The sequence below is a fragment of the Cricetulus griseus genome, chromosome 2, assembly GCF_003668045.3.
Source record: "Cricetulus griseus strain 17A/GY chromosome 2, alternate assembly CriGri-PICRH-1.0, whole genome shotgun sequence".
Taxonomy (NCBI): domain Eukaryota; kingdom Metazoa; phylum Chordata; class Mammalia; order Rodentia; family Cricetidae; genus Cricetulus; species Cricetulus griseus.
In genome coordinates, this window is record NC_048595.1 from 93,808,210 (window position 1) to 93,831,547 (window position 23,338).

Sequence of the window (23,338 nt, forward strand, 5' to 3'; positions counted from 1 at the left end):
GTAACCTAGAGGGATGAAAAAAAAAAAAACTACCAGGCAAGGTGGAAGTGAGACATTAGAGGCATGAAATAATAAGTACTGCAAAGTATACCTGCCCCCTGAAAACATCACCCAATTATGCATGCCTCAGGGATTCTAAAATTGCACGGGCTTTCTTTCCCCCATTCACATGGTAAACAGACATAGCTAAATTCACAAGCAAATTATAGGCCTTTAGCTTCTCTTTTTGGATTCCTTATTACCTCTTCAAGGCAGAAACATTGTTCTAAGATTCATTGAAACACAGTCTAGTCTAACAAAGGATTTAACTCTAAAGGAGACATCAGGGTGGACTCCCAGCTCACCAGTGTGTGCTTATATAAGCCAGACAGCTTCGCAAATTTCAGATCCAGAAGCCATCAAGATTGCTCAGCAGGTAGCAGCACTTGCTGCTGTATCAACTTAGGGTTACATCACCAGAAGGATAAACTAAGGACATGACTGCTCCGATATATGTTGAAGGGAAGGTTTTTATTGTAGATATGTGGGAGAGTAGAGCCAGAGCCCTCTAAAAGAGTCCAGAGAAGAGAGAGAAAACGGTAAACTCAACATGGCCAGCAGACTGAACTGGGCCATGAGGGGAGACAGAGAGATAGAGATAGAGACAGAGACAAGAGGTAGATAAGGAGACAACCAAGAAGGGGGGGCAAGAAAGAAGTGTCCAGGAGAGGAAGACAAAGCAGAGTACTTAACCGAAATGTCAGGATTATACAGGAATGAGAAGCTGGGGGAAGGAAGGAAGCCATGAGATGGAGAAGGTTAGAGGGGGTGAGAAGAGCTGAGAAGAGCCACAGGGAGTTACGATACTGAGGAAACTTGGAGGGCAGCATGCACTTTGGTATGCTAACAGGAATCATAGATAGCTGTTTTTCCTTAGTTCCTCTTGGACATGACAACTGCCAAGCCTGATGACCTGAGTTCTATCCATGGACCCAGTGAAAAAGGGAAAGAACAAACTTACATGCGTTGTCCTGTGACTGCCACATGAATGCTTTGGCATGAGTGCACACCCACAGATAGATGGATAAATAAATACAATAGATTTAAATAAAATATTACAACTTCAGGTCTTCCCCTTCAAATCCAAGGATATAATAAAGATTCAATAAATAAAGTCATTTAATGAAACTGTTAGCAGAAATATCTGGTCTAACCAGTGTTCTTTCTCTTTCCCTGAGTAAGATCTATGTCTAAGCCAAGCATGGTGGAACAGGCCTATAATCCCAGCAATCAGGAACTGAGTCAGGGGTACCAGGGGTTTGAAGTCAATCTAGGCTATACAGAAAGAACCTGTCTACAAGTAAAAATAAATAAATAAATAAATAAATAAATAAATAAATAAATAAATGCAACAACAAAGAAATACTAAAACTGAAAACAAATTATGTGCAAAGAAGAATACAGCTTGGTAAATAACAAACTACTTTCCGTAAGACATTGCATTTGTCTTATCCTAACTTTTGGAATCATTTGCACAGAGACACATCTGTCACCAGCCTTTTACAGTTCCAGGCTGGCTAGTTATTGCTTCCAGGTGGAACTGAAGACTTTCTGATCAGGGAGAGAATCCCTGATTCTGAATGTTCTGACTGTGTGCTGACTGAACTGGCTATTAGAGTGTGGTGCTGTTGTTTCTTTGTTTTCCTTTCTTCCAACTCTGCATCGAGGTTTCTATGGGAAAACATGAAGAAGGGCTCTACAAACTATTAGGTAGCACTTAAAACACATCTAGAAAAACAGTTAACAGCAACTATTGTCTACACTGCTCAGGGGGCAGGCCTTCAGCCCACATCTTGGGTATTGTCTCCTCTCCACCCCACATCATCAGAAAGCAGGTCTGATTGTTGCTTTCTGGTTTGTGTAGTTTGAATCCTGTTACAAGGAAGGGCAATCCAGCAAGTGTCCCCTTCACCTGTGGTAATGAGCAAATAAACAGAACTTGTGGAATAAGGGTCTCCTCTTTTGCATTCCAGAGAGGCTCAGGCATAAATTACACACCCAATACCACATACTGTTAGTATTTCCTGCTTTTCTCCTAAATTCCTTGAACTAATGAATATTTATGAAATGTCATTTACTATGCAACTAGAAGGCTTGAACAGAGCTCAAACTGATTAGTGCTGTTGTGAGAGACAGGTTTCTTTCCATTTTTCTCAGATTTCCATGCACTGAAGTCTATGGGGCATCTCCTGAATTAGGACTCACCCCCTCCCCCCTTCTACTTTCTGCACATGAAGTCCTGGCCTCCAGACTCTGGAGAGTCCAGTTTGAAGAAAACAAGGAATGGAAGCAGGGAGTGAGTGCCATCTAGTGGCTCTGAAGTGAAGTGTTGCAAAACAGAAAAAAACACACTTGCCTCTCAGAAATGCATGAACTGCATGGGCTAGAGAAAGAACTGGTCAGCCTGTCGGGTTCTAAGGACACTTCTTCCCCTTGTGAGCAGTTAGAGAAGTAGACACTTCTTCTCCTTGAGTTTCAGAAATTTTGGGGACATATTAGAGAGGAAAACAGCATCTTGGGGAGTCCTGGCACCTTTAAAGAGATTTTTGCCTGCAGCAGCTAAGCATAGAGCTATCAGCCAAGGGCACTAGGGCATTCCAATGTAAAGCATCATCATTGCTTCCTACCTCTGTCCTTCTAATTGGACAATTGGACTTCAGGCCTGGTGCTTAGTCCTTGATATGCCATGCTTTGTTGAAACCCATGGGAGGCCTGCCGCTTTCTGAACAGAAATGGAGGAAGGTCAGAGCGAATGTGTGGAGGGGGAGAGAACAAGAGGAGTGGAGGGGTATAAATGAAAAAAATTTAATTAATAAAAAAATCTTCATAAAAAAAGAGAGAGACCTGGATCTCACCATCCCCTTTAAGAGCACAGTCCTCAACCAGCAGAAGCCCCCCTCTCCACCTCTCACTGGATGCTACTTCAGGAAGTTTCTTCTGTGTCTCAGTAGTGGGGCCTCTGGAGTACAGTTAAGATCCCCTGAAAACCAAATAATGGCACTGAGAAATTCCAAGCCACCAGGAATGAGGGAAGGGCAGAGAACAATGGCTCCTTGAGTTTCAGAAGGAGCATGATCCTGCCTGCTTCTTTATTTGGAACTCCAGGCTCCAGCCATGAAAGGGAAACAACCTGAAAGTACCTGGATGACATCTACAGCTGTGACACTTGTCTACCTTGTGTCAAAAGGATCGAGTATTTCTTGCAAAAACTAAAAAGCCTTTATTTGTTGCCAGAGAAAGGACATTTCACTCCTTTGATGGCATCTTTTCTTTTACATCTTCTCTTTCGATTTGCTATAACTCTCGTGTACTTTAATTCATTTAGGAGTCCATAATCTTCCTGGGCAGGAACAGCCTCTGATGTCCTCAGTGCTGTGTTTGTTAGAACATGATTAGCATGACCATAAGAAATAACTGAATAGGCACCGCCTTGTCTTCAGTGTTTGGGGGCACGGTCAAACCTCATTCAGCTTCACCTAATATGACTGCTGCCCCTTGACTTCCCTGTTCCAGCCACACAGGTCTTCTTTAGGTCCCTGCCATTGGCTTTGTTTGCCCTGCCCCAGTGCTTTTGCACATGGGGTTTCTTCCCTTTGGAATGCCCACCTCTTCCAAAACCATCTAGTTAACTTCTTCTACTCCATGAGATTTCAGCTCTAGCATCCCATCCTCAATAAGTTTCCAATTGAATGAACTCTTTGGGTACCAAGTATCTCTCACCTGTAATAAACAGCATAGAGGCTCCATTATATTTCAGAATGTGATCATTTTAATATCCATCTTTCCCACCTGATTTAGGCAACTGTTACATTCCTCTAATCAAGTAGCTGCTCAATAAATACTTGCATCCATAGAAATACATATATATTCAACTAGTCATTGATTTTCTAAACAGCCTATTAAAATATTCAGGTAAGTGAATAGTAGCAAAAGTTATTCCTTCTGCTAATTCTGTGCTAGACATTGAACCTAGTCTTTGTGTCCTATATTAGTTAGTCTTGGGAATGAATCTATGAGTTAACAATCATTGTGTCATTTTCCAAATAAACAGTGACTTGGTTAATTAATTCTGCTGGACATCACAGAATTGTTAAATAGCAAAACTTTAATTTAAAACTATACATGTCAAAATTCATATTTTAAAACTAACCCAGAATGACAAAAAAAGCCAAGTTTATTATGATCCTTTGGAATATACATGATAAACATAAAAGTCTGACTAAATGATGTTACACCCTTAAATCCACACTCATTAAAAAAGATTTCTCAGTGGAATTCAGTTACCCCAGGGACTGTGCCATCTTTACCAAAGTAAGTCTATTATTTAGCACAAAGCCAACCATGTATGCTATGTTCAGTATAATCTGTTGAATGATTTAAGCTTGACACTATGTTCCTGAAATTCAAATAAAATAAAAGTCATATAGTCAGAGCAAGCAAATAAATAAATATAAGAGAAGGGGAGAGAGAGAGACGGAGGGAGGGAGGGAAGGAGGGAGGAGAGGGAGGGAGGGAGGGAGGAAGGAAGGAGAAAATAATTTAAAAAGAAATAGGAAAGAGATATTATAGACAAATATGTTGTGTATCCATGGTGTACTGTAGCCATTTTAGGTGTGTTTTAAATACTTCCACTTTAGATGGTATCGTCTGTGTACCAATGCACCTTCAATAGCACTATGGCTTCATCCTTTCCTTCCTGCTTTGCTGATGAGAACCTGATACTCAGAAACAGTGGGAACTCAGTGCCTAAGCTACAACTTAAGTTCTTCTTACCACACTGTGGCTCACATCAATATAGTTATGTCAAGTGTGGCTCCAAGTAAGACCACAGAAGCCCTTCCAGGAGAGGCTCAGGCCTCCCTGCACAACTTTCTAGGAAGCTGCTAGCATGTGTCACCTTGCTCAGAAACCCGTTCTCCTGACTGACAAGGAGAAGGGAGAGGAAGACAAACCACATGTCTCATCACTTCCAATATCCTTGTTATTTGTGCATGCAACTGTCTCATAGCTCTTAATCTGAAAGTCATTGGGGAAAAATAAAACTGAGAGGAAATGCTTTGTTAAAACAGGAATGCATCGGGATTCTGGTTTCTTCCAAATCAATCAATCAACCCTTTTAATTTATTGCAGTCCATATATTCTGCAGTGATACACAGAACAAGTAACAAATGGTGCTTTCCATAGAAATGACTAAGAATAATGAATGGCTAGAGAAAATGGAACAATGGCTGGAATCCCATTATGATGCCAAACTAAAAAGTTTATGAAATGTAGAACAACAGGGAACTCAACCTCATATTGACTGACTACTCCAGCTTTCAGGATGGTATTGAATTCTCTACAATGCAGGGAGGGACCAAAAGGAATCTTTCTGTATGTTGCAAGCATTTGCATGAAGTAGCACATCCTCAATAGTGTCTGTCCAATTATTAAATCACTAATTCTTGTGATAACTTTTCTCCTCATGAAAAATTTCTACGTGTGCAACATAATCTACCCATTAAAATCATCACATGAGTAGGTATGTTCATGTGTCTGAGTGTTCAGGTGGATGCATGTGTGTGTATGGTTGGGTGTCATTCCTCAGGCATCCTCAACCTTGCTTTTCTGACACAGCATCTGTTACTGACCTGGAGCTTGCCAGGTTATGCTGTCTGGCAAGCAAGCCTCAGAAATCCTCTTATCCTGTCTTCCTGGCTCTAGGATTACAAGTACATACCTATTTCTGCCTTCTGGGAACACATGCGGAGTCCAGCTCACTGGTGTCTCCTTTACAGCAATAAACATTAAATAATTACCCAAGAAAAAGCTGTAAGGAGTCTTGAGTGCCTAACAGCCACCACTGAGGCCCACAAGCCTACAATGAGAAGTCTGAAGAGCCGAAGTGAATGATGGAAAGTGCTAAGAGCAGCGTGCAGCAGCAGAATGTAACCAGTGTCTAAGAAGTCCTTCTGCCCTTCCTTCCAGTCCTCTTTCTTTCTTTTCTGTCTTTTTTTTTTCAACATATTCTAGTTCACAGCCAGACTTTAATGAAATACAATCATTTTTAACAAAATGAAACCATCTTGGTTCCTTAGGTCTGACTTGCCTGGCAGAGGTCCTGAGAGGGTCAGGCCTGTATGCCTGACTGGGTCAAAGAGCCCAAAGAGCCATGACAAAGGAATGGGTGATAAGAGCCAGTTGTCTGCCACTGCTAATGACGGAAACTCCCTATTTCCCATCTTGCTGTATTAGTTACTTTTCCCTATTGCTGTAATCAAACATCACGCACAATGCAAATTACAAAAGAGCCCATTGATTTCGGCTTGTAGCTTCAGGTTACAGTCCGTGATGGTGGAACAAAGACATGGCAGGCAGCAGGAACAGCTGAGAGCTCACATCTCCATCCACAAGCAGGAGACAGAGAGCACACTGGGAATGGCCTGAGCCCTTGCAAACCTCAAGTCTGCCTCCAGTGACACTTCTTCCAACAAGTCCACACCTCCTAATCAAACAGTTCTGCCAACTGGGAAGCAAGAATTCAAACATATGGACCTTTTGGAAGTCACACTCAGCCCACCACACTTGTCCGGGTCCCTCATGGCTCTCTCATTAGCTGTCTGGTTCTGAGATGTATTCCGTCCTCTTCATCCAAGTGAGAGGATGCAGGTGGTGTTTGGCAAAGTTGATGTCTTCCTCTGCCTTGCCTACATTTGAAGATCCACCTCTTCGGGGCCCAGAGCTGATTATGGATAGCTTTTGATTTGGATTCTACTTCCTTTCCATTAGAAGGCCTTCCTACCCTGCATGTCCAGCACCCAACCTTCTGCTCCCCCACTCATGCTGAAAACAGAAGGTTTAGGTAGGAGGCGCAGGCCCACACGACTGTGTGTTCTGAAAGACTACCTGTTCCAGCTGCAGCTCACCTACTGCTCCCCTCCACCCCCGCAGCTTACACACACTTAGTAATCTTACCTCTGTGCCTGGGGCCACCAGCTCTATACCCTTTCCTAAGACCCCCTTGGGACTTCATACCTGCCTTTGGTTACATTTGGCATAGGAACTGAGAGTAGGGCAGGTAGGGTGTCCATGGGTCTGGGCCCTTGACTGGTGTCTCAAGGAACATTTTCTGCAATTCTCTGGTAGAGGTCTATCCACTGATGTGGATTTATCTGCTATGGGCCCATCCTCCTTAGTGCTTGGGCACTGCCATGTCTTAGTGGCCTGGAGCTTTCTGGACACCCTGGCAAAGGCTTGTACTCCCCAGATACTGATGTTGAAGTCAGAGGCACCCTCAAGGCTTTTCTATCCCCAAACCCTAATCTAGAAAAATCGTGGTACTCTAGGACATAGATAGAACATAGTGATGGGGAGAGTAGCATTCAGAGATGAGCACTGACTTCAGCATCTTCCAATTTAAGGTGATCTCTGCCCACTCCCATCTTGGGATGGTTTAGCTACAATGAGTAAAAACTCCCAACCCTCCTGCCTCAGTCTCACAAGGGCTGAGATTTATAGGTAAGGTACATGGAACCTTGAGAGCTTAGTGATTCCCTTTAACATTACAAATTCACAAAGGCTTTATACAAACTATACCCTGATAATTTCTCTGGGTAACTGGAAAGGAAGCAAATAAGACAAAGTATGTCTCCAATAAAACATCACAGCTTGGGTTGGTAAAGGGTGTTTTGCTTTATTTTTTGAAAGCCAATGGAAGTACTCAAGAGACAACTCAACTGTTAGTGTATGTACTGCACTTGCAGAGGCCCTGAGTTTGATTCCCAGCGTCCACATCAAGTAGCTCACCGTTGTCTGTAACTCCAGCTCCCGGGATCTGATGTCCTCTTCTCACCTCCATAGATGCCTTCATTCCCATGCACACAGCTACACAATTAAAAATAAAAGTCTTTAAAAAACTGAATTACTTAGTTACTTTTCTATTGCTATGATAAACAAAATAGCAACTGATAAAAGAAAGAGTGTATGTGGGGCTTTCACTATCTGAGAAATAGGAGTCCATCACCATCACAGTGGAGTGGCAAGCATCAGGCAGGTGTAGCAACTGGAGCTGGAAGCAGAGAGCAAACTAGGAATGGCACAAGCCTTTAACCTGGTGATAAACTACCTCAAGAAAGGCCATGCCTCCTAAACCTATCTAAACAATGCCACCAACTAGGACCAAGTATTCAAAGGCCAAAGCCTGTGGGGGACATTCTTATTCAAACCACCACAATTATCATCTTTTTACAGCGAAAATTAAAATGACCCAGTGGCTGAGATATGCCAGTTTCACAGACCTTCCAGCTGATCTTCCTCTGAACTAAAGGACATGGGCATGATGTGCACTTGTTTTTGGAAGTGAGGGATGCTTGCCTCCCTCAGTTAGATTTAACAGCCTGAAGTTCCTTCCCCCAAGTCCTTTTGAACTGGATTGTTCTTGAACCACATTTATTTTTTATACCTGTGGAGAACACGAGTTGCTACTCCAAAGAAAAGAAAGATTAATTCTAGCTGAAAGAATAAACCTAGTGGAATTGAAGAAGGAAGTGAGAAATGTAAGCTGCCACTCTCAGCACACACAGGCCTTCTCTGAACACTTTACAAAAGATCTCTAATGTGTTCTGCCAGCCCCAGGCACCAGACACCAACATGGAGATAAATCACAGAGCAACACAGGCCATGTTCTTAAGAACAGTGACTTTTATTTTATTTTTTTAAAGTGTTCTGAATTAAGAAGTGTTTTTTTTTATTTCTGAAGAGTTATGTTGGTGTCTGTAAATATGAGTAAGAAATTCTTTTTCTTAGGAATCTTCTGACCCTCAGTTCCTGAAAGAGGTCCAGAAGGACGCCAGTTTGGCTGCTCCCAGGGAGAATTATGGGGAATTCACCTCATATCAATGCTATCATTTTATCTGACCCTTACACCACCCCTGCAAAGGAAGCAGCAGTCTGATGTTACCCTCAATTAGTGGTTTAATATATGTCTGTTATGTATATATTGTCTGTCAAGCTATGTAGTCTTTTCTGGAGATAACACGATGAATTATCTAGCTATGTCCCTAGCTTCCTTAGGGCTCCCATTTATTGGGAAAGGGAGATGAACGAGAAAATAATTTCCAAGAGAGATAGAGGAGGCCAACCCCACGGCAGCTATCCCTCTCCTGAGTAGCCCCAGTTTGCCCTCCCATCCCTTCCAGCCTCTATTTCCCCTCTTACTGTCCTCACAGAGTTTCTGAGTTTCACCTTCTCTCCCTGCCGCCCACCTCTGGCTGTCACGTGCTTTCTCGCGAGCTGCACAGGTCAACGGCAGCACTCTCTGCCTTGCTGGCTTCTCCCCCTACTGGCTTTGCCAGCCCTACTGCCCCCACCATGGGAAACGAGACCAGCTACCAATCCGCGATGTGCAACCACTTTGACCAGGATGAGATTAGAAGGTTGGGCAGAAGTTTCAGGAAGATGGACTTGGACAAATCGGGCTCCCTGAGCATAGATGAGTTTATGTCGCTGCCTGAGCTGCAGCAGAACCCACTGGTAAGTCGAGTGATCGACATCTTCGACACGGATGGCAATGGGGAAGTGGACTTCCATGAGTTCATCATGGGCACCTCGCAGTTCAGCGTCAAGGGCGACGAAGAACAGAAGTTAAGATTCGCCTTCAGAGTCTACGACATGGACAAAGATGGCTACATCTCCAATGGGGAGCTCTTCCACGTGCTGAAGATGATGGTGGGTAACAACCTCATGGACTGGCAGCTGCAGCAGCTGGTGGACAAAACTATCTTGGTCCTGGATAAGGACGGCGATGGCCGGATATCCTTCACAGAGTTCTGTGATGTGGTGAAAAACATGGAGATCCACAAGAAGTTGGTCGTGTTTGTGTGAGTTTTGTGGGCTTTTATTTATTTTTTTTTGTCTGTTTGTTTTAGTTTGTTTTCTTTAAGGGCTTCAGTCAACATATTTATCTTTCTTCTCTTTCAATATCTATTTAAGATATTCAGCTACTGTCTCTCTGGCTAACCCGGAAGTGTTTCTCTCTTCCTCTACTACCCATGCAGTGTTATTAATTCAGCTCTCCATGACTACAGACAAAGGGGGGAGCAGGGAGAGAAATCAAAAATTGAAATAATTCTCATAAATGCTTTTTTCTTTGTTTTAGAGAACACGGTCAAGAAGACTAAAAGCTTAAAAATAAGAAAATGTACATCTTTGCTTTCTTTCTCAAGGCTGTGTATATGGTGGAAGACTACGATTCTCATAGAGTATTAGGAAATATTTTCAATTACTTGTGGCCTTCAGACTTTTAACAAATTGTTAAACTTCCAGTTGTAACAACTAGCAAAAATACATTTATCTTTGCTTAGTATCCTACAATCACTTTGTGGGGACTAATACCTCCATAACAGGATGCACCCAACTCTGCATGATCATCCAGAAATCCCTGAGCTTTTTTGAGGGATTGAAGTCCAAATGGGGAGATTTTGCTCCATGCTTCAGCCTGCCTGAAAGCAGCCTCAGAGTTCATGTGAGAACAGCTAACTCTGGACAAATGGCCAGCCTACCCACCTCAGTATGACAGGTTTTTGGCCTTGTAGGTTCAGAAAAAGCAGTATTCTGGTCAGATTGGGCAACATCCTCCTGACACCCAGCCTCACCCAGGTGGGGAGAATGAGATAGCGTCAGTTTTCCCCCGGGGCAAAATCAGCAGATTCAGGCTGAGGTGGCCTTTCCCAGGATGCTGAAATGCTGTTGTTCTGAGTGATGATGAGAAATGCAAAGATTGGCAAACAAAATGAAAGCTGGTAACACTGGATCGGCTTGCTTTTGAGAATCTGATCTGGTCCCTAGCAGAGAAGCCAAAAGCTGTCTTATCTCAGGAAGGTTTCCTCCACTGTAACATTCAACTCAAGAGTTCCTCTTGCCAGAATAATTAGACTAGATTCCTAGTCCAGACTAGAATGTGCTGGCACGTGAATCTAGACAAGATCTAATGTTATGCACCTTTCTCTGAAATTCACCTGGGTACTGTTGGTGGCCTGAGATCAGCAATGGTAGATACTAGAAGCTCAGTTCTGTTTTGAAGTTGGTTTAACACTACTGTTTGTCCCCATAAATGTCACTAGCTCCCTGAAGCCCCTTATACTACTGTCAATTAAGAGTACAAGGTGTCCTTGGAAGGGCAGGTACAACCCATGCCCCAACATCTGCCACTTCACAGATTGCTCCCCATAATGAGCTGCCTGATATAATAAACTCTCACTACATGTACCCAGTCAAGAGACACCACTTAACCATTTCTAGATTTATTGTTATATTTTAAATGAGCTGTCAATTAGCCTTAGGAGGTGAAAATCCACAGATTTCATTACTTGCAAGATGCCCATCTATCCCAAGGAATACCGTAACACTTTTCATATTATACTTTATTGGTAACCACAAGGAATAGGAATCCCCAACTCTATAACTCCTTTTCCATCATATAATATATGTTTGGATTGTACAAATAATGCCATCCCTGTAGCATCAGAGTCAAACCCATTTCACAATAGTTTAAGACAGTTGAGACCCAAACACCCCAGGGTATGGATTCAGTTAGAACAGTGTCGTCACAGCCACATATTAGCTGGGTGAATATGAGCAACTTAACTTCTGTGTCTTTCCATCCACGTTTACTTTGAAGATTCAAAGAGATGAAAAGCATTCACTCTATGTAAAATGTTCACTCTAGTAACTTCCCTCACTCCCTCTCCCTCCATGGCTGTAAGATCGGTGTGGAAAGGATCCTGGAATCCTTTGCAGTCTCACATCTTAACACTCGGCCACAACCACTCTAAAATTAGTTGGGCATCTATGTAATTTTGTCCCAGAAAGGAAATGATAGGAACAGATGTTAAGGCCCTCCTCAGCACTTGTGCAAATCACCCCACAGATTTCTCAACTTGAGACCTAGAAAACACTTGAAATAGCCTGACATATCTGAGAGGAAATTTTAGTAAGAACTGTGAGCATAACCCAACATCTCCTGACGACAGACGTTATCACTCTGGAAATGCACACTTTCAAATAGGAAAACTTTGAAGTTATGATCAAGGATTTTATTCAGTTAACTGTTTATATTTAACAAGGAAACTCTTTTGGAGTAGCTGGATTAAGTTAGTTGTTCAACCAATCTACACATCATAGTTGCCCAAAGCTTTGTGGTAATAACCTTGACCTACTTTTTTCTGATTTGGGAACAGAAAAGACCTAGATAGATATCTGGGGAGAGGGATCCTATTTACTTCCAAGCTAGAATGCTTTTTCTTCTCTCAGTTAACTGCCAGTTTCTCAAACAAACAAACAAAAACCAATAGTTCCGTGTAACTCCTTGAAGTAACAATAACAATTGATGTGGATGGGGTAATCAGCTTCTAACTTTCATCATATCATCGGATCAGCACTGAGGTGGTGCCATCATTGTAGCCTTAGAAATGACACAGGAAATCTTCTCCAAAGGCATGAAGCTGGAAAGAAGAAAGGAAAGACTCAAGATCACAAAGACCAAGGTTTCTTTCTCCCATATTAAATCCCTCTTGTTCCTATGGTTACGATGTTCACTTGTCTCAAACTATTCTTAATGATATTATTATACAGCATAATCTGGTCACTCCAACTTCTGCAAGAGGAGAAACCAAGAACTAATGAACTACCTGTCAAGGAGCAAGAGACCCAGACCTCTTATGATTGTAAAGAAACACTTATTTTTAAAAGTGCATATGTGTATATGTCTGTGTGAGAGAGAGAGAGAGCTTGCATGCCCATGTGCATGCATGTGCAAGTGTACAAAGCATAGGTGTGTACATTTATGTGAGGACAAGAGGTCCACCGTAAGTGTTGTTACTCAGGAACCATCTACCTTTCATTTTAAGAGTATCTCACTGGGATCTTGGGTCACTGTTGTGATTACAATGGCTGGTAGATGAGCTCCAGAGACCCTCCTGTCTCCTTCTGTGATTACAAGCATGCACTACCACGCCTGGCTTTTTTTTTTTTTTTTTTTTTTTTTTTTTTTTTTGGTTTTTTCGAGACAGGGTTTCTCTGTGGCTATGGAGGCTGTCCTGGAACTAGCTCTTGTAGACCAGGCCGGTCTCAAACTCACAGAGATCCACCTGCCTCTGCCTCCCGAGAGCTGGGATTAAAGGCGTGTGCCACCAACGCCCGGCTCCATGCCTGGCTTTTTAAGAGGAGCCCCTGGAGACAGTTTTAAACTTCCACTTTCACCTTAGCTTGAGAAACAAGTGACTATATTTAAGTTAAACTGATAACAGCAGTATGCTTCAAGGTTACACATATTGGTAGCAACACATTGTTATGATTCTATATTAATGAGGTGTGTCTGCTCTCCACCATATGTTATAATTTCCAAGCCTCTAGACAGACGCTCTTTTTGAAACAAAGGGAAAATAGTGGCCTCAGCATAAATGGTTTGTATTCCAAGTCAATCATGCTTTAGAAATATAAAGGTGTAGGTGTATAGCTGATAGTCTAAGAATTAGACTGCATATTTGGGAGTGGGCTGAGGGAGTAGAATAGTAAACAGAGGACCTGGGCTCTTGTGCATGCTAGGCAAGCAATCTACCACTAGGCTGTATCCCCAGGGCCTGGAATCCTTTTCAGAATTACCTATGCTAGTAGCCAGTGACTATGACTTGTAAACTATGTCATAACACCTTTAAACGATTTATAATGAAAAAATAACAGTGCACAGACACAGCAGTAAAACTCTGTAGATGGGAGGATATTCTCTGACAATTCACAGGCTAAATCTAATCCACAAATATGCATTTTTGTTGATATGGCAGTTTTAAAACATGGCTTTGTCATTGTTTTTTAAAACCCAACAATTGCCTGGCATGGTGGTGCATGCCTTTGAACACACACAATCCAAGGATTTTAAATAAAATTGAAAGTTTAGCTTAAAGGAATGTAGGTCATCCTATGATGGAAGTGACCTTTTAGGGTATAAGCCTCTGAAGTACTCGGACAAAGTTGAAAGTCTTGAAATCTGAACACAGCTCCTCCATTCCCTAGTATAAAAACTCAAGATGGACTGAAGGGATCAGCATTCCTCCAAATCACCACTTAACACAAAATGTGTTTCTCAAAACAACTGAAACAGAAGAATTTAGCGTGGGCAAAATACATGAATGCAATTTCAAACTTCCATGGACTAAATCCAAAACACTAGTAATAAAAGATACTATAGGAAAATTCAAAGTGGAAAAACAAAAAGTAAGGAAAGGTCAATAGCTTCTTAAAGTCTCCTGTCTGAAATGCATAAAATACAGAAAATTCAAGCATATGATTTACAGAAAAGTCAGGAGAAATAAGCATGGAAAAATATCCAACTAACAGTAGTTCATGTAATTAACAGTAATTGCAATAATTAAACTAGACCAGGTAAATAGCCAGTGGTAGAGTGCTTACACAATATACACATGTCATCCTGATTTTGATGTTAGCACCAGAAAGAAGAAAAAAAGACAACAGGAAAAACTAATTATGAAATGAGGTTGGCGAAGTTATGCTTTGTAGCATCTTGTACCTTTGGTGGCATTGAGACTGGTTTCTGCCATTTTTAAGGATCATTTCAGACATCAATCACCAAAACAGTTACAGCCATTGACCTGGTAACTGCACCCATGCCAGTATTTACCGAAATAATCCAAAATGATATGTTTACCTGATAAGAGTTTTTCTAACTGCAGCAGTATTTATCATATGTAATAAAGTATAATCATAACAAGAGTTTGAGAGTAATAAATTATAATAAAAGAAGCAATACTTAATCCATTGAAGTTAACAAATTTTATAAATTAATATTAAAGGTTTTTTGTGTTTTGATTTTTATTTTTAAAGACAGGGTTTCTCTGTGTAGCCCAGGCTGTCCTGGAACTTGCTCTGTAGACCAAGCTAGTCTCTAACTCACAAATATCTGACTGTTGTTACTTCCTGAGTGCTGGGACTAAAGGTGTGAGCCTTTGCCCAGGGAAAAGTATTGTTTTAGAAAGGATTTGTTAAAAACAAAACGACAACAAAATAGCATGTACTTACTTACCACTCTAGAAAACATATATACCAATGATCTTAGTTCAGAAAAGATAGAATTTTAAAGTAATTGTATGGGACCAAGCATAGTAGCTCACACCTATAATCCCAACACTCAGGAGACAGAGGCAGGAAAATTTCCATGAGTCTACTGCCAGTTTGAACTACATAGTGAGCTCCATGCAGGCATAAACTATAATATGAGACTTTCAGAAAAAAAGTATTTGTCTTAAATTGAAAGGATATAGTAATCTCAACTTGAACTGCTTATAACTCCTCACTCAGAGGTGGGGCCTCAAGAGTTCACTTATCCATGATGGAATGTTGATGGGATCAGTCTTGTACAGGTAACCATCACTGCCATGGCATGTATAGAAAACAGTTTCAGGCCCTTATATAGTTTTCCATTTCCCCTTTGTTACCTTTCTAGAGATTTGAGAGGGTGATATAGATAACCCATTTAAAGCTGAACAATTTTGATTCTGTATTAACCAGCACCCACTACAAGCAGAAACTTCCTTGACCAAGACTGAAAATCAAAAACATGAAGATTAAGACGACAGTTTATCAGCATGCCCATTTAGCAAAATAACAGTAGATGTTCTCTTATCATTTACAATGGCCCAGCCATAGGCTTCTGACAAGGTTTACAGTACCAGACATACTTCTTGCACAGAAAGTTTCAAATCCAATTAGAAAACAGTTACTCCGATAATGGTCATGCTATTATTGTTCCAATGGGTACACCTTGCCTTGAAGGTCAGTATTACATCATTCAGGTTCTAATCCTTTCTATTGCTCAGTGGCCTGCGTAGCACCTTCTAGAACTATCAAAGCTAGCCAGCGGGGAGTAACCTTCCAGTTCAGCTTCAGTTTGATGTCTCTAAATCCTGAAACCTAAGTGTGTGGTGTATTTGACAATAGGGTCTTATCACCTAGTTGTGATGAGCAACCAAGAACAATGGCAATAACCTGTATTGTTGGGGAGGCTTCCATGATTTCCTTTACCAACAACACAAAGAAATGTATCCTACTCCTAGCACTGGGATTTTTTTTTTTTTTTTACTTCTTAGCTTATGGCTTCTGGTAGCAGCATTATCCATCCATGTAGGATACCTCTATTCAATGGAGATTGCTTTTAGTATGTAAAATGTGATATATTTTGGGATACCCAAATAGTCTGAGTAGGGTATTGAATAATAAAGTCCTTAACTCTTGGTAATCTTTAACATATCATTGGCATTTAAAGCCATAAATCTGGATGGAAAAAATAAATACAGCAAGGAAGGGAAATTGCACCATTAATTACAGTCAGAAAGATGGAGTTTGCAATGGGGATTGAAGTGGAAGCAAGAGAAAGAAGTATCACCAAAATTAAGTGAAAAAATATATCAAAACAGATAACAAGGTGACTGAAGCAGTTGGACAATAACCTGACTAGAGTGGGTCTAAGAATGAGGGGAGAATAATTGGGACCAATGAATAGAGACAGCTCTGTAGAGAACCAGAAGGATGAGATAGGGGTTGCTGTGTGTTGTAAACAGCCTGTGGATGGGAAGAAGGATTACTTTCATGGGAATATCATTAACATATTAGGTTTGAATGATGAGTGAAATACTTTCATAGCATTCCTTCCTGGAGGCCATCAGCTATTCCAAGTGTCCCCATATGAGCAAAATATAAAACAGTTTGGGCACCAGCAAAGTTGATGGTCTTGGTCTCTACATTTCCTGGAAGCATCAATGGTCTTGGCAGAAACCACACATTTGATGACTACAGGCATCTCTCTTTATCTGGATCTAGTTTGTTCTGATGACCAGTATTTGCCAATGGTGGCAGCCTTTCCATTACTCGCACAGGAAAACACAAACTATATTCCCACTTAATTCAAAACCACACTTACATTTCCTAATTATCATGAAAACACTCAGGCATCTATGTATGCACATTGCTAACACATAATGTCTGGATTGTGGTATCATAATCCACCAAGAATGGCTGAATAATCTGAAGCACTTAAGATCAGGTAATTTATTTGTTGACTTTTCATTTTGTGTGCTAAAGATTAAACCCAGGGAGTTATGTATGTTAGGCAAGTGCTCTACTACTGGAGTGCAGGTGCAAAACAAATACATAATAGTATATTCAAAAGAACATGAGTGATCTAGTTTCCTTTTTGTTTCCGTGATAAAACACTGACCAAACCCAAATTGGGGGAGAAAGGGATTTATTTTATAGCACTGAGGGAAGTCAGAGCAGGAACTCAAACAGGAGCAGAGGCAGGAAACACAGAATAAAGCTGGTTACCGGTCTATACTCCATGGCTTGCTCAGCTCGCTTTCTTTTCTTTTTTTTTTGGGGGGGGGGGAGAGGTGTTCAAGACAGGGTTTCTTTGTGACTTTGGAGGCTGTCCTGGAACTAGCTCTTATAGACCAGACTGGTCTCAAAGTCACAGAGATCCAGTTGCCTCTGCCTCCTGAGTACTGGGATTAAAGGTGTGCACCACCACCATCCAGCTCAGCTTGCTTTCTTACACAATCCATGTGCTTAGCTGTAGTGCAACCCACAGCCAATCATTAATTATGAGAATGCCTCCATAGACTTTCCCACAGGCCAATGTAGTGCAGGCAATTATTGACAAAATAACAAGTACAAATGGCTCAAGTAGAAAAAGGCTGACTTGCAGCTTCAGCCTTACATCTTATCACTCAGACTCAGACATAACGTTTGGATTGATACTCACAGGTAAACTATAGTGGATTTTCAATTCAGATACTGAATTTTTTGTTTGTTTGTTTTTCGAGACAGGGTTTCTCTGCATAGCTTTGGAGCCTATCCTGGCACTCACTCTGGAGACCAGGCTGGCCTCGAACTCACAGAGATCTGCCTGCCTCCGCCTCCCGAGTGCTGGGATTAAAGGTGTGCACCACCAACGCCCGGCTATCAGATACTGAATTTTTTAATAAAAAATTTGGTAAGTTGCTATAGAGAATACATAGTGAGAAAGCAGATATCAAAAGATACATGCAAGAGAGACTGACAAAAAGCACAGATGTCACCCTGTATCTGCTGCCTGGCTTTCCCACATATTAGTGTGCTGGATTTGGGGAGACATAATCTCTAGGCACTTCAAATGTGAAATGGAAGTAGTATTTAAAGGAGTATTAAAAGATCATTATATCAATATACACATATAGACTCTAGCATGCCTATTAAAATACTAGTTTAAAAATAAACATAGAGGACAGCCAGGGATAAACAGTGAAACCCTGTGTCAAAAAAAAAAAAAAAACAATAGATAGACAGACAGACAGGAGTGGAAAGATGGCTTAGTAGTTAACAGCATGTGTTGCACAAAGGAGTCAAGACCATGATGGGGAAACTCACACAATCAGCTGAACCGAGCTAGTGAGAAATCACTGACTCAGGTCTGACAAATGGGGAATCTGTATAAGACCAAACTAGACTCCCTTAATATAGGTGACAATGGTATGACTGGAACAATATATGAGGCCACTGGCAGTGGGTCCAAGACCTAACACTAATGTACATACTGACTTAGTGGAACCCCTTTCTATATGGAGAGATACCATGCCCAGCCTAGACACAGGGGTATGGGCGTGGAGAGGTGCCTTGGTCCTGCCTCAACCAGATGATAGCTCAGACTTAGTAGACTTCCTATGGGAGGCCTTACCCTCTCCATTGAGCATATGGGAGGAGGGGAGAGTGGAGGGAGTGGGAGAGGAGGAGGGAGGGGGAACTGGAATTGAAATGTAAAAAATAAATTAAGAAAAAAAAAAAAAAAAAGAGCATGTGTTGCTGCTCTTCCTGAGGACCCAGGCTCGATTCCCAGAACCTATGTGGAAGTGAACATCTGTCTTTAACTCCATCCCAGGTGATCCAAAACCCACTTCTGGCTTCCATGGACACTTGCATGTGTTGTACAGACATACATGCAGGCAAAACACCCACATACATAAAATAAAATAAGATAAAATCTTTGGTTATCCTATTAGTGTATAGGTATAAAAGAAGTTTAAATAAAGAAATGTGTAAACTCAAGACAGCTTATTAATTATTGGGATAATATGAGAAAAATGAGATTTTGTACATACAAGAAAACAAGAGAGAAAGCTATCTGTTTAATGGAAAGGTGACCCAATGTGAATTACATTTTTCCCTTACCTTGACAGTACCTTAAAAAAAAAAGTATGGCTCATTTAGAGTTTCTGCTGAACATTTGATGTGAATGTTGAAACTCAACAGTAATTCTTCCTGGTTGCTCCATATATATAGCAGTAATATATTAAGCACCAACTAATTATCAATGATAATGACACTATCAGCCAAGCTTTTAGCATGTCATAAAAGACGTTTACATAGCATGTTTCCTTATAAAGCTGCAAAATTGCCCTCAAAAAGCCAGCAAGTGGCATCCTTTTCCTTCTTCTCCACAGCTGCCTCACTTTGTGGCCTGGTACAACTTTCTTTACCTCATTGCTTTATTTCTACAACTATTAAATTAAGTCATTGAAGTAAAGGGTCCCAACATTCTCTGCTACATCTGACTTCTAGGATTATTCAACCTATGATCTTTTTTTCCTCAAATCTATTCCTTCTCTGCTCCTGGAAGAGGTTCTTTCTTTCATAGTAAACGTTTCAGTTCTTTATTTCTCTGCCTCTAAGAAATGGAAGCATAGTCCAGATGTAAAGCCTTTGTACAACTCCAGGGATGACACACAGAGACATCCATGTGTGAGGGCTGTACTCAGCAACAGCCTGAAGTCACCCAGGGTGTGTCCTTGCAGGCTGGGTATAGTGGTGTTTACCCAGGGAGGAAGGGTCTCTAGCTAAAATAAAACTGAGCCAAAAAGAGCAAATGACTATTGGGCTGCATGTGTCATGACATGGCCTTTCCTGTCTTGTCTCAGACTTTGCAAATGGGCATCAAGCATTTCTCTGGACTCTTCGTGCTGCTGTGCATTGGATTTGGCCTCTCCATCTTGACAACCATTGGTGAACACATAGTGTACAGACTGCTGCTACCAAGAATCAAAAACAAATCTAAGCTGCAATACTGGCTGCACACCAGTCAGGTGAGTTCTGCAGGACTTTTGTGCCAATGTTCCTGCGCGTAAAACTCCTGGGGAGGTAAAGACCCAGGGAAGTTTGTCAACTGACAAATGGCAAGAAACCAAGAGAGGGATGGTCAAGCACTCAGGGTTGTAATTCCCTTTGTCCCATTAACCACATACCCATAACATGAGGACTCGCAGTGTCCCTCCCTTTCCTGAAACACTACTTCTACCCATAGAAGACAATTTAACTGTTCGGAACCCAGTTTCACTTAACAAAGATCATCTGAAGAGATGACGTGAAAAACACATTCCCCAGAGATTCTTCCCTTGCCAAGGTGAAAGCTAATAAGGGTCTCCAGTTCCCATTTGTTTTGAGGTGTTCCCATTTCCCTGGTCTGTTTTTCTCTGTCAGGAGTTCTAAGGCTGGTTTGTGTGAGGCCATGTCTCACAGAAGCAAGGTTTTCTCTTATAAGATAGACACCATCATCCAATTTACAAAGATGATTAAAGACCCCACATCTCTACCTGTGTGAAACCAATGTGGGCATCCATGCTGTAGTCTGAGAGTATAGTCAGGATGGAAGTACTTTAGCAAACTGCAGTTTCATCTCACCCTGTAAGGTGGATGAGCTACCACTGCTCCAGTGTGGGGTCCCTTCTGCATCCTGGTACTCCATGACTTGCCTCACCTCTTGAAAGTGAGGCTGAACACGTTTCTGCTTTTGATATCCACCTCTGTTACTCATTGCCTTGTTCTGTGCTTTGTGTTGTTGTTTCTGTCTTTGTTTTCTAGACAGATAACCTATTTTCTCACAGTTGACCCTATTATTACCCATACTTTCTGGGGAGTTGTTGGTCTCCTTGAAGTCTGCAGACAAGTGATTTTTCTCAGTTGTATGCTAGTACAGTTAAATTCTCAGGAAACCTGCTTCCCTTTCTTGGATTGGTCACTTAGGACTCAACTCTGACAACTGCACAAGGCTTGGTACCATGCAGGAGTTGTTGACTTTCACTTTGCATCACATCCAAAAGCATTTCATCATCCAAAGCAATTCTCCTCCTTCTAGAGATAATAAGCTGTAATTTAGAATCCGTGTTACCTTGCAATGTGTGGCTGAATGTTGACCTAATTTCATGCATGCCTGAAATTTTGGTTAAAGAAGCCAAGGTCTGTAGCCACTAGATAGAGTCTGTGAAACTGCAAGCAGTTTTTTGTCCCCTGATATACACATTCCAAATGATCTCTATGAATCTGTTCTTCCTACCAGAGATTGCACAGAGCATTAAACACATCATTTGTAGAAGAAAAGCAGCCACATTTCAAGACAAAACGTGTGGAAAAGAGGTAAGAGGCCAAAGCTGTTGCTAAAATAAAAGTTTAGACATGTGATGATACCCCATATTCCAAAAGGAAGTTACCTCTAAATAAGTATTCACACCAAATCTGGGCAATCTGTTGGTAAACAAAATCAATATAAAAACATGGATTTTCAGATTTTCGGTTATAATGAAGTAAAACAGAAAATAAACAAATCCATGCACATATACATATGTATACACTGAAATGCAACATAGGCAAAATATTGACAAGTTTAAAATGCAGGTATGTTGAACTGCAAAGCCTGGCATCTGGGACCAGTTCTGTCTCCAACATTTAACAATATGTGTTACTTAACATCTGTGCCTCAGACTCCTCATCTATGGAACGGGTTAAAAAAAAAAAAAGTATCCACTCCCAAGAGTTGTCATAAGCTATAAATGAGATAGTAAGGTAAAAGCCCCGAAAGTAAAGCAAATGTCTAATAAATATGAGCAAATATCATGTACCGAATACACAGAACCCTTCATTCGTGGGTGCAGCCGGTAATCATTTTTTTCACCTGAATGCCTTCTAGGCATGTTTCAATTTCTCACCTCTCCAGCACTCCTGAGAATGTGAAACATGCTACAGAGATGAACTACTAAATCCACTTTCTGGTACTCTCATCATGCCTTAGTAAAGGTCTTCACTAATAAGAAAAGGAATGAAATGTCTCAAAGGTCCACACCTTCCTTCACTACAGCCAGCCTGTGGATGGCTGTATCCTTGTCGAGGGACTGAAGATGTCAGAAACACTCTAGGTCTGCTGCTTGCTGCCCTCTGCTGCAGCTGCCCTCTGCTGCCCGCCTGGATCTCTCACATTCCCCACAACCTCAGATAGAGTGTTGACTTTCAGAACAGGTGGCACATCTTCAGCTCAAAACTGGGATTTCTGGGTAGTTTAAAATCTGACACTAACACCTCTCATTCATAACAGAAGGAAAATGGTATACAGCAGGATTCTTGTCTAGCTTGCATCTCCTCCGTGGCTGCACTAGTCTCTTCAGTTGCATCTAACTTGTCAGAATCATTTACAATCTCTTAAGACTCCTTTCTACTCACAGAATGACCTGTCACCTGGCTGTCACTGTGGTATCCCCTTGTCACAGTGCAAGTCTGTTAGTGACAAGGTACAGACTACTCAGGTCACAGCTGTTCTGTTACCTTACAGAGACTTTTCTATAATTCTTTAATCAGAGAAACACAAGAAGACATAGCTGTACATTTTTTCCAGAAATAGAAGCAAGAAGTCCAGTGACCCTGTCCCTTTAATGGTACTCTTATACCTATGTCACCTAAGCTGAGAGCCAAATGCTTCACTCAACTTACCCACTTTTCTTAGAGTCCCTTCCTGACTCTGACAAAGAGGGAAGACAGAATATCTCTTCATCACTGTGACCCAATTAATCCTCAACCTGTCACTAACAGACTTGCATTGTGGTACCACATACAATACCACAGACTGAGGTTGGGGGGGGGGCTGTTAGGAGTCTCTGTAACTAGAGAGATATTAGGAGACAGTGGAAATGATTATGATAAGCTGGCTATGGTCCACAGAGATGGGACTCTAGCACTGAGGCTGCAAGCCATGATAAAGAATCATGCTGTCTACCCTTTCCTTTTATTGTGAATGGGCCACATTTCCTGTGGCAATCCCCCTACAACCCAGAGCCTGCAACATTCCAAACTCCATATGTGTTTGAAGTCTCAATGATGTTATCAGTTGTGAATAGTGCAAAGGCATACTAAGCTTCAGTCTTACACAACTGCTCCAATGAAGCCTATGTTGATCATTCTA

General features: G+C 41.4%; 3 protein-coding genes across 3 annotated transcripts in view; 2 read left to right on the forward strand and 1 right to left on the reverse strand.

The window, feature by feature from the left end:
• The window catches only part of Grin3a (glutamate ionotropic receptor NMDA type subunit 3A), a 183,752-nt gene that overhangs the window by 157,119 nt on the left and 3,295 nt on the right, over window positions 1-23,338 (forward strand). Inside the window, exons 7-8 of the mRNA XM_027403096.2 lie at window positions 20,034-20,198; window positions 21,449-21,525. Of these exons, the coding sequence (XP_027258897.1) occupies window positions 20,034-20,198; window positions 21,449-21,525 (242 nt within the window). The remainder of the gene's footprint in view (window positions 1-20,033; window positions 20,199-21,448; window positions 21,526-23,338) is intronic.
• Ppp3r2 (protein phosphatase 3 regulatory subunit B, beta) lies at window positions 9,388-9,900 on the forward strand. The gene has a single exon (XM_027403095.1). It carries the CDS (start codon window positions 9,388-9,390, stop codon window positions 9,898-9,900), a length of 513 nt encoding a protein of 170 aa, XP_027258896.1.
• Rnf20 (ring finger protein 20) overlaps window positions 11,421-23,338 on the reverse strand; it is a 44,910-nt gene continuing 32,992 nt past the window's right edge. Inside the window, exon 22 of the mRNA XM_027403091.2 lies at window positions 11,421-12,518. The gene's annotated coding sequence lies outside the window, so the exon portion shown is untranslated. The remainder of the gene's footprint in view (window positions 12,519-23,338) is intronic.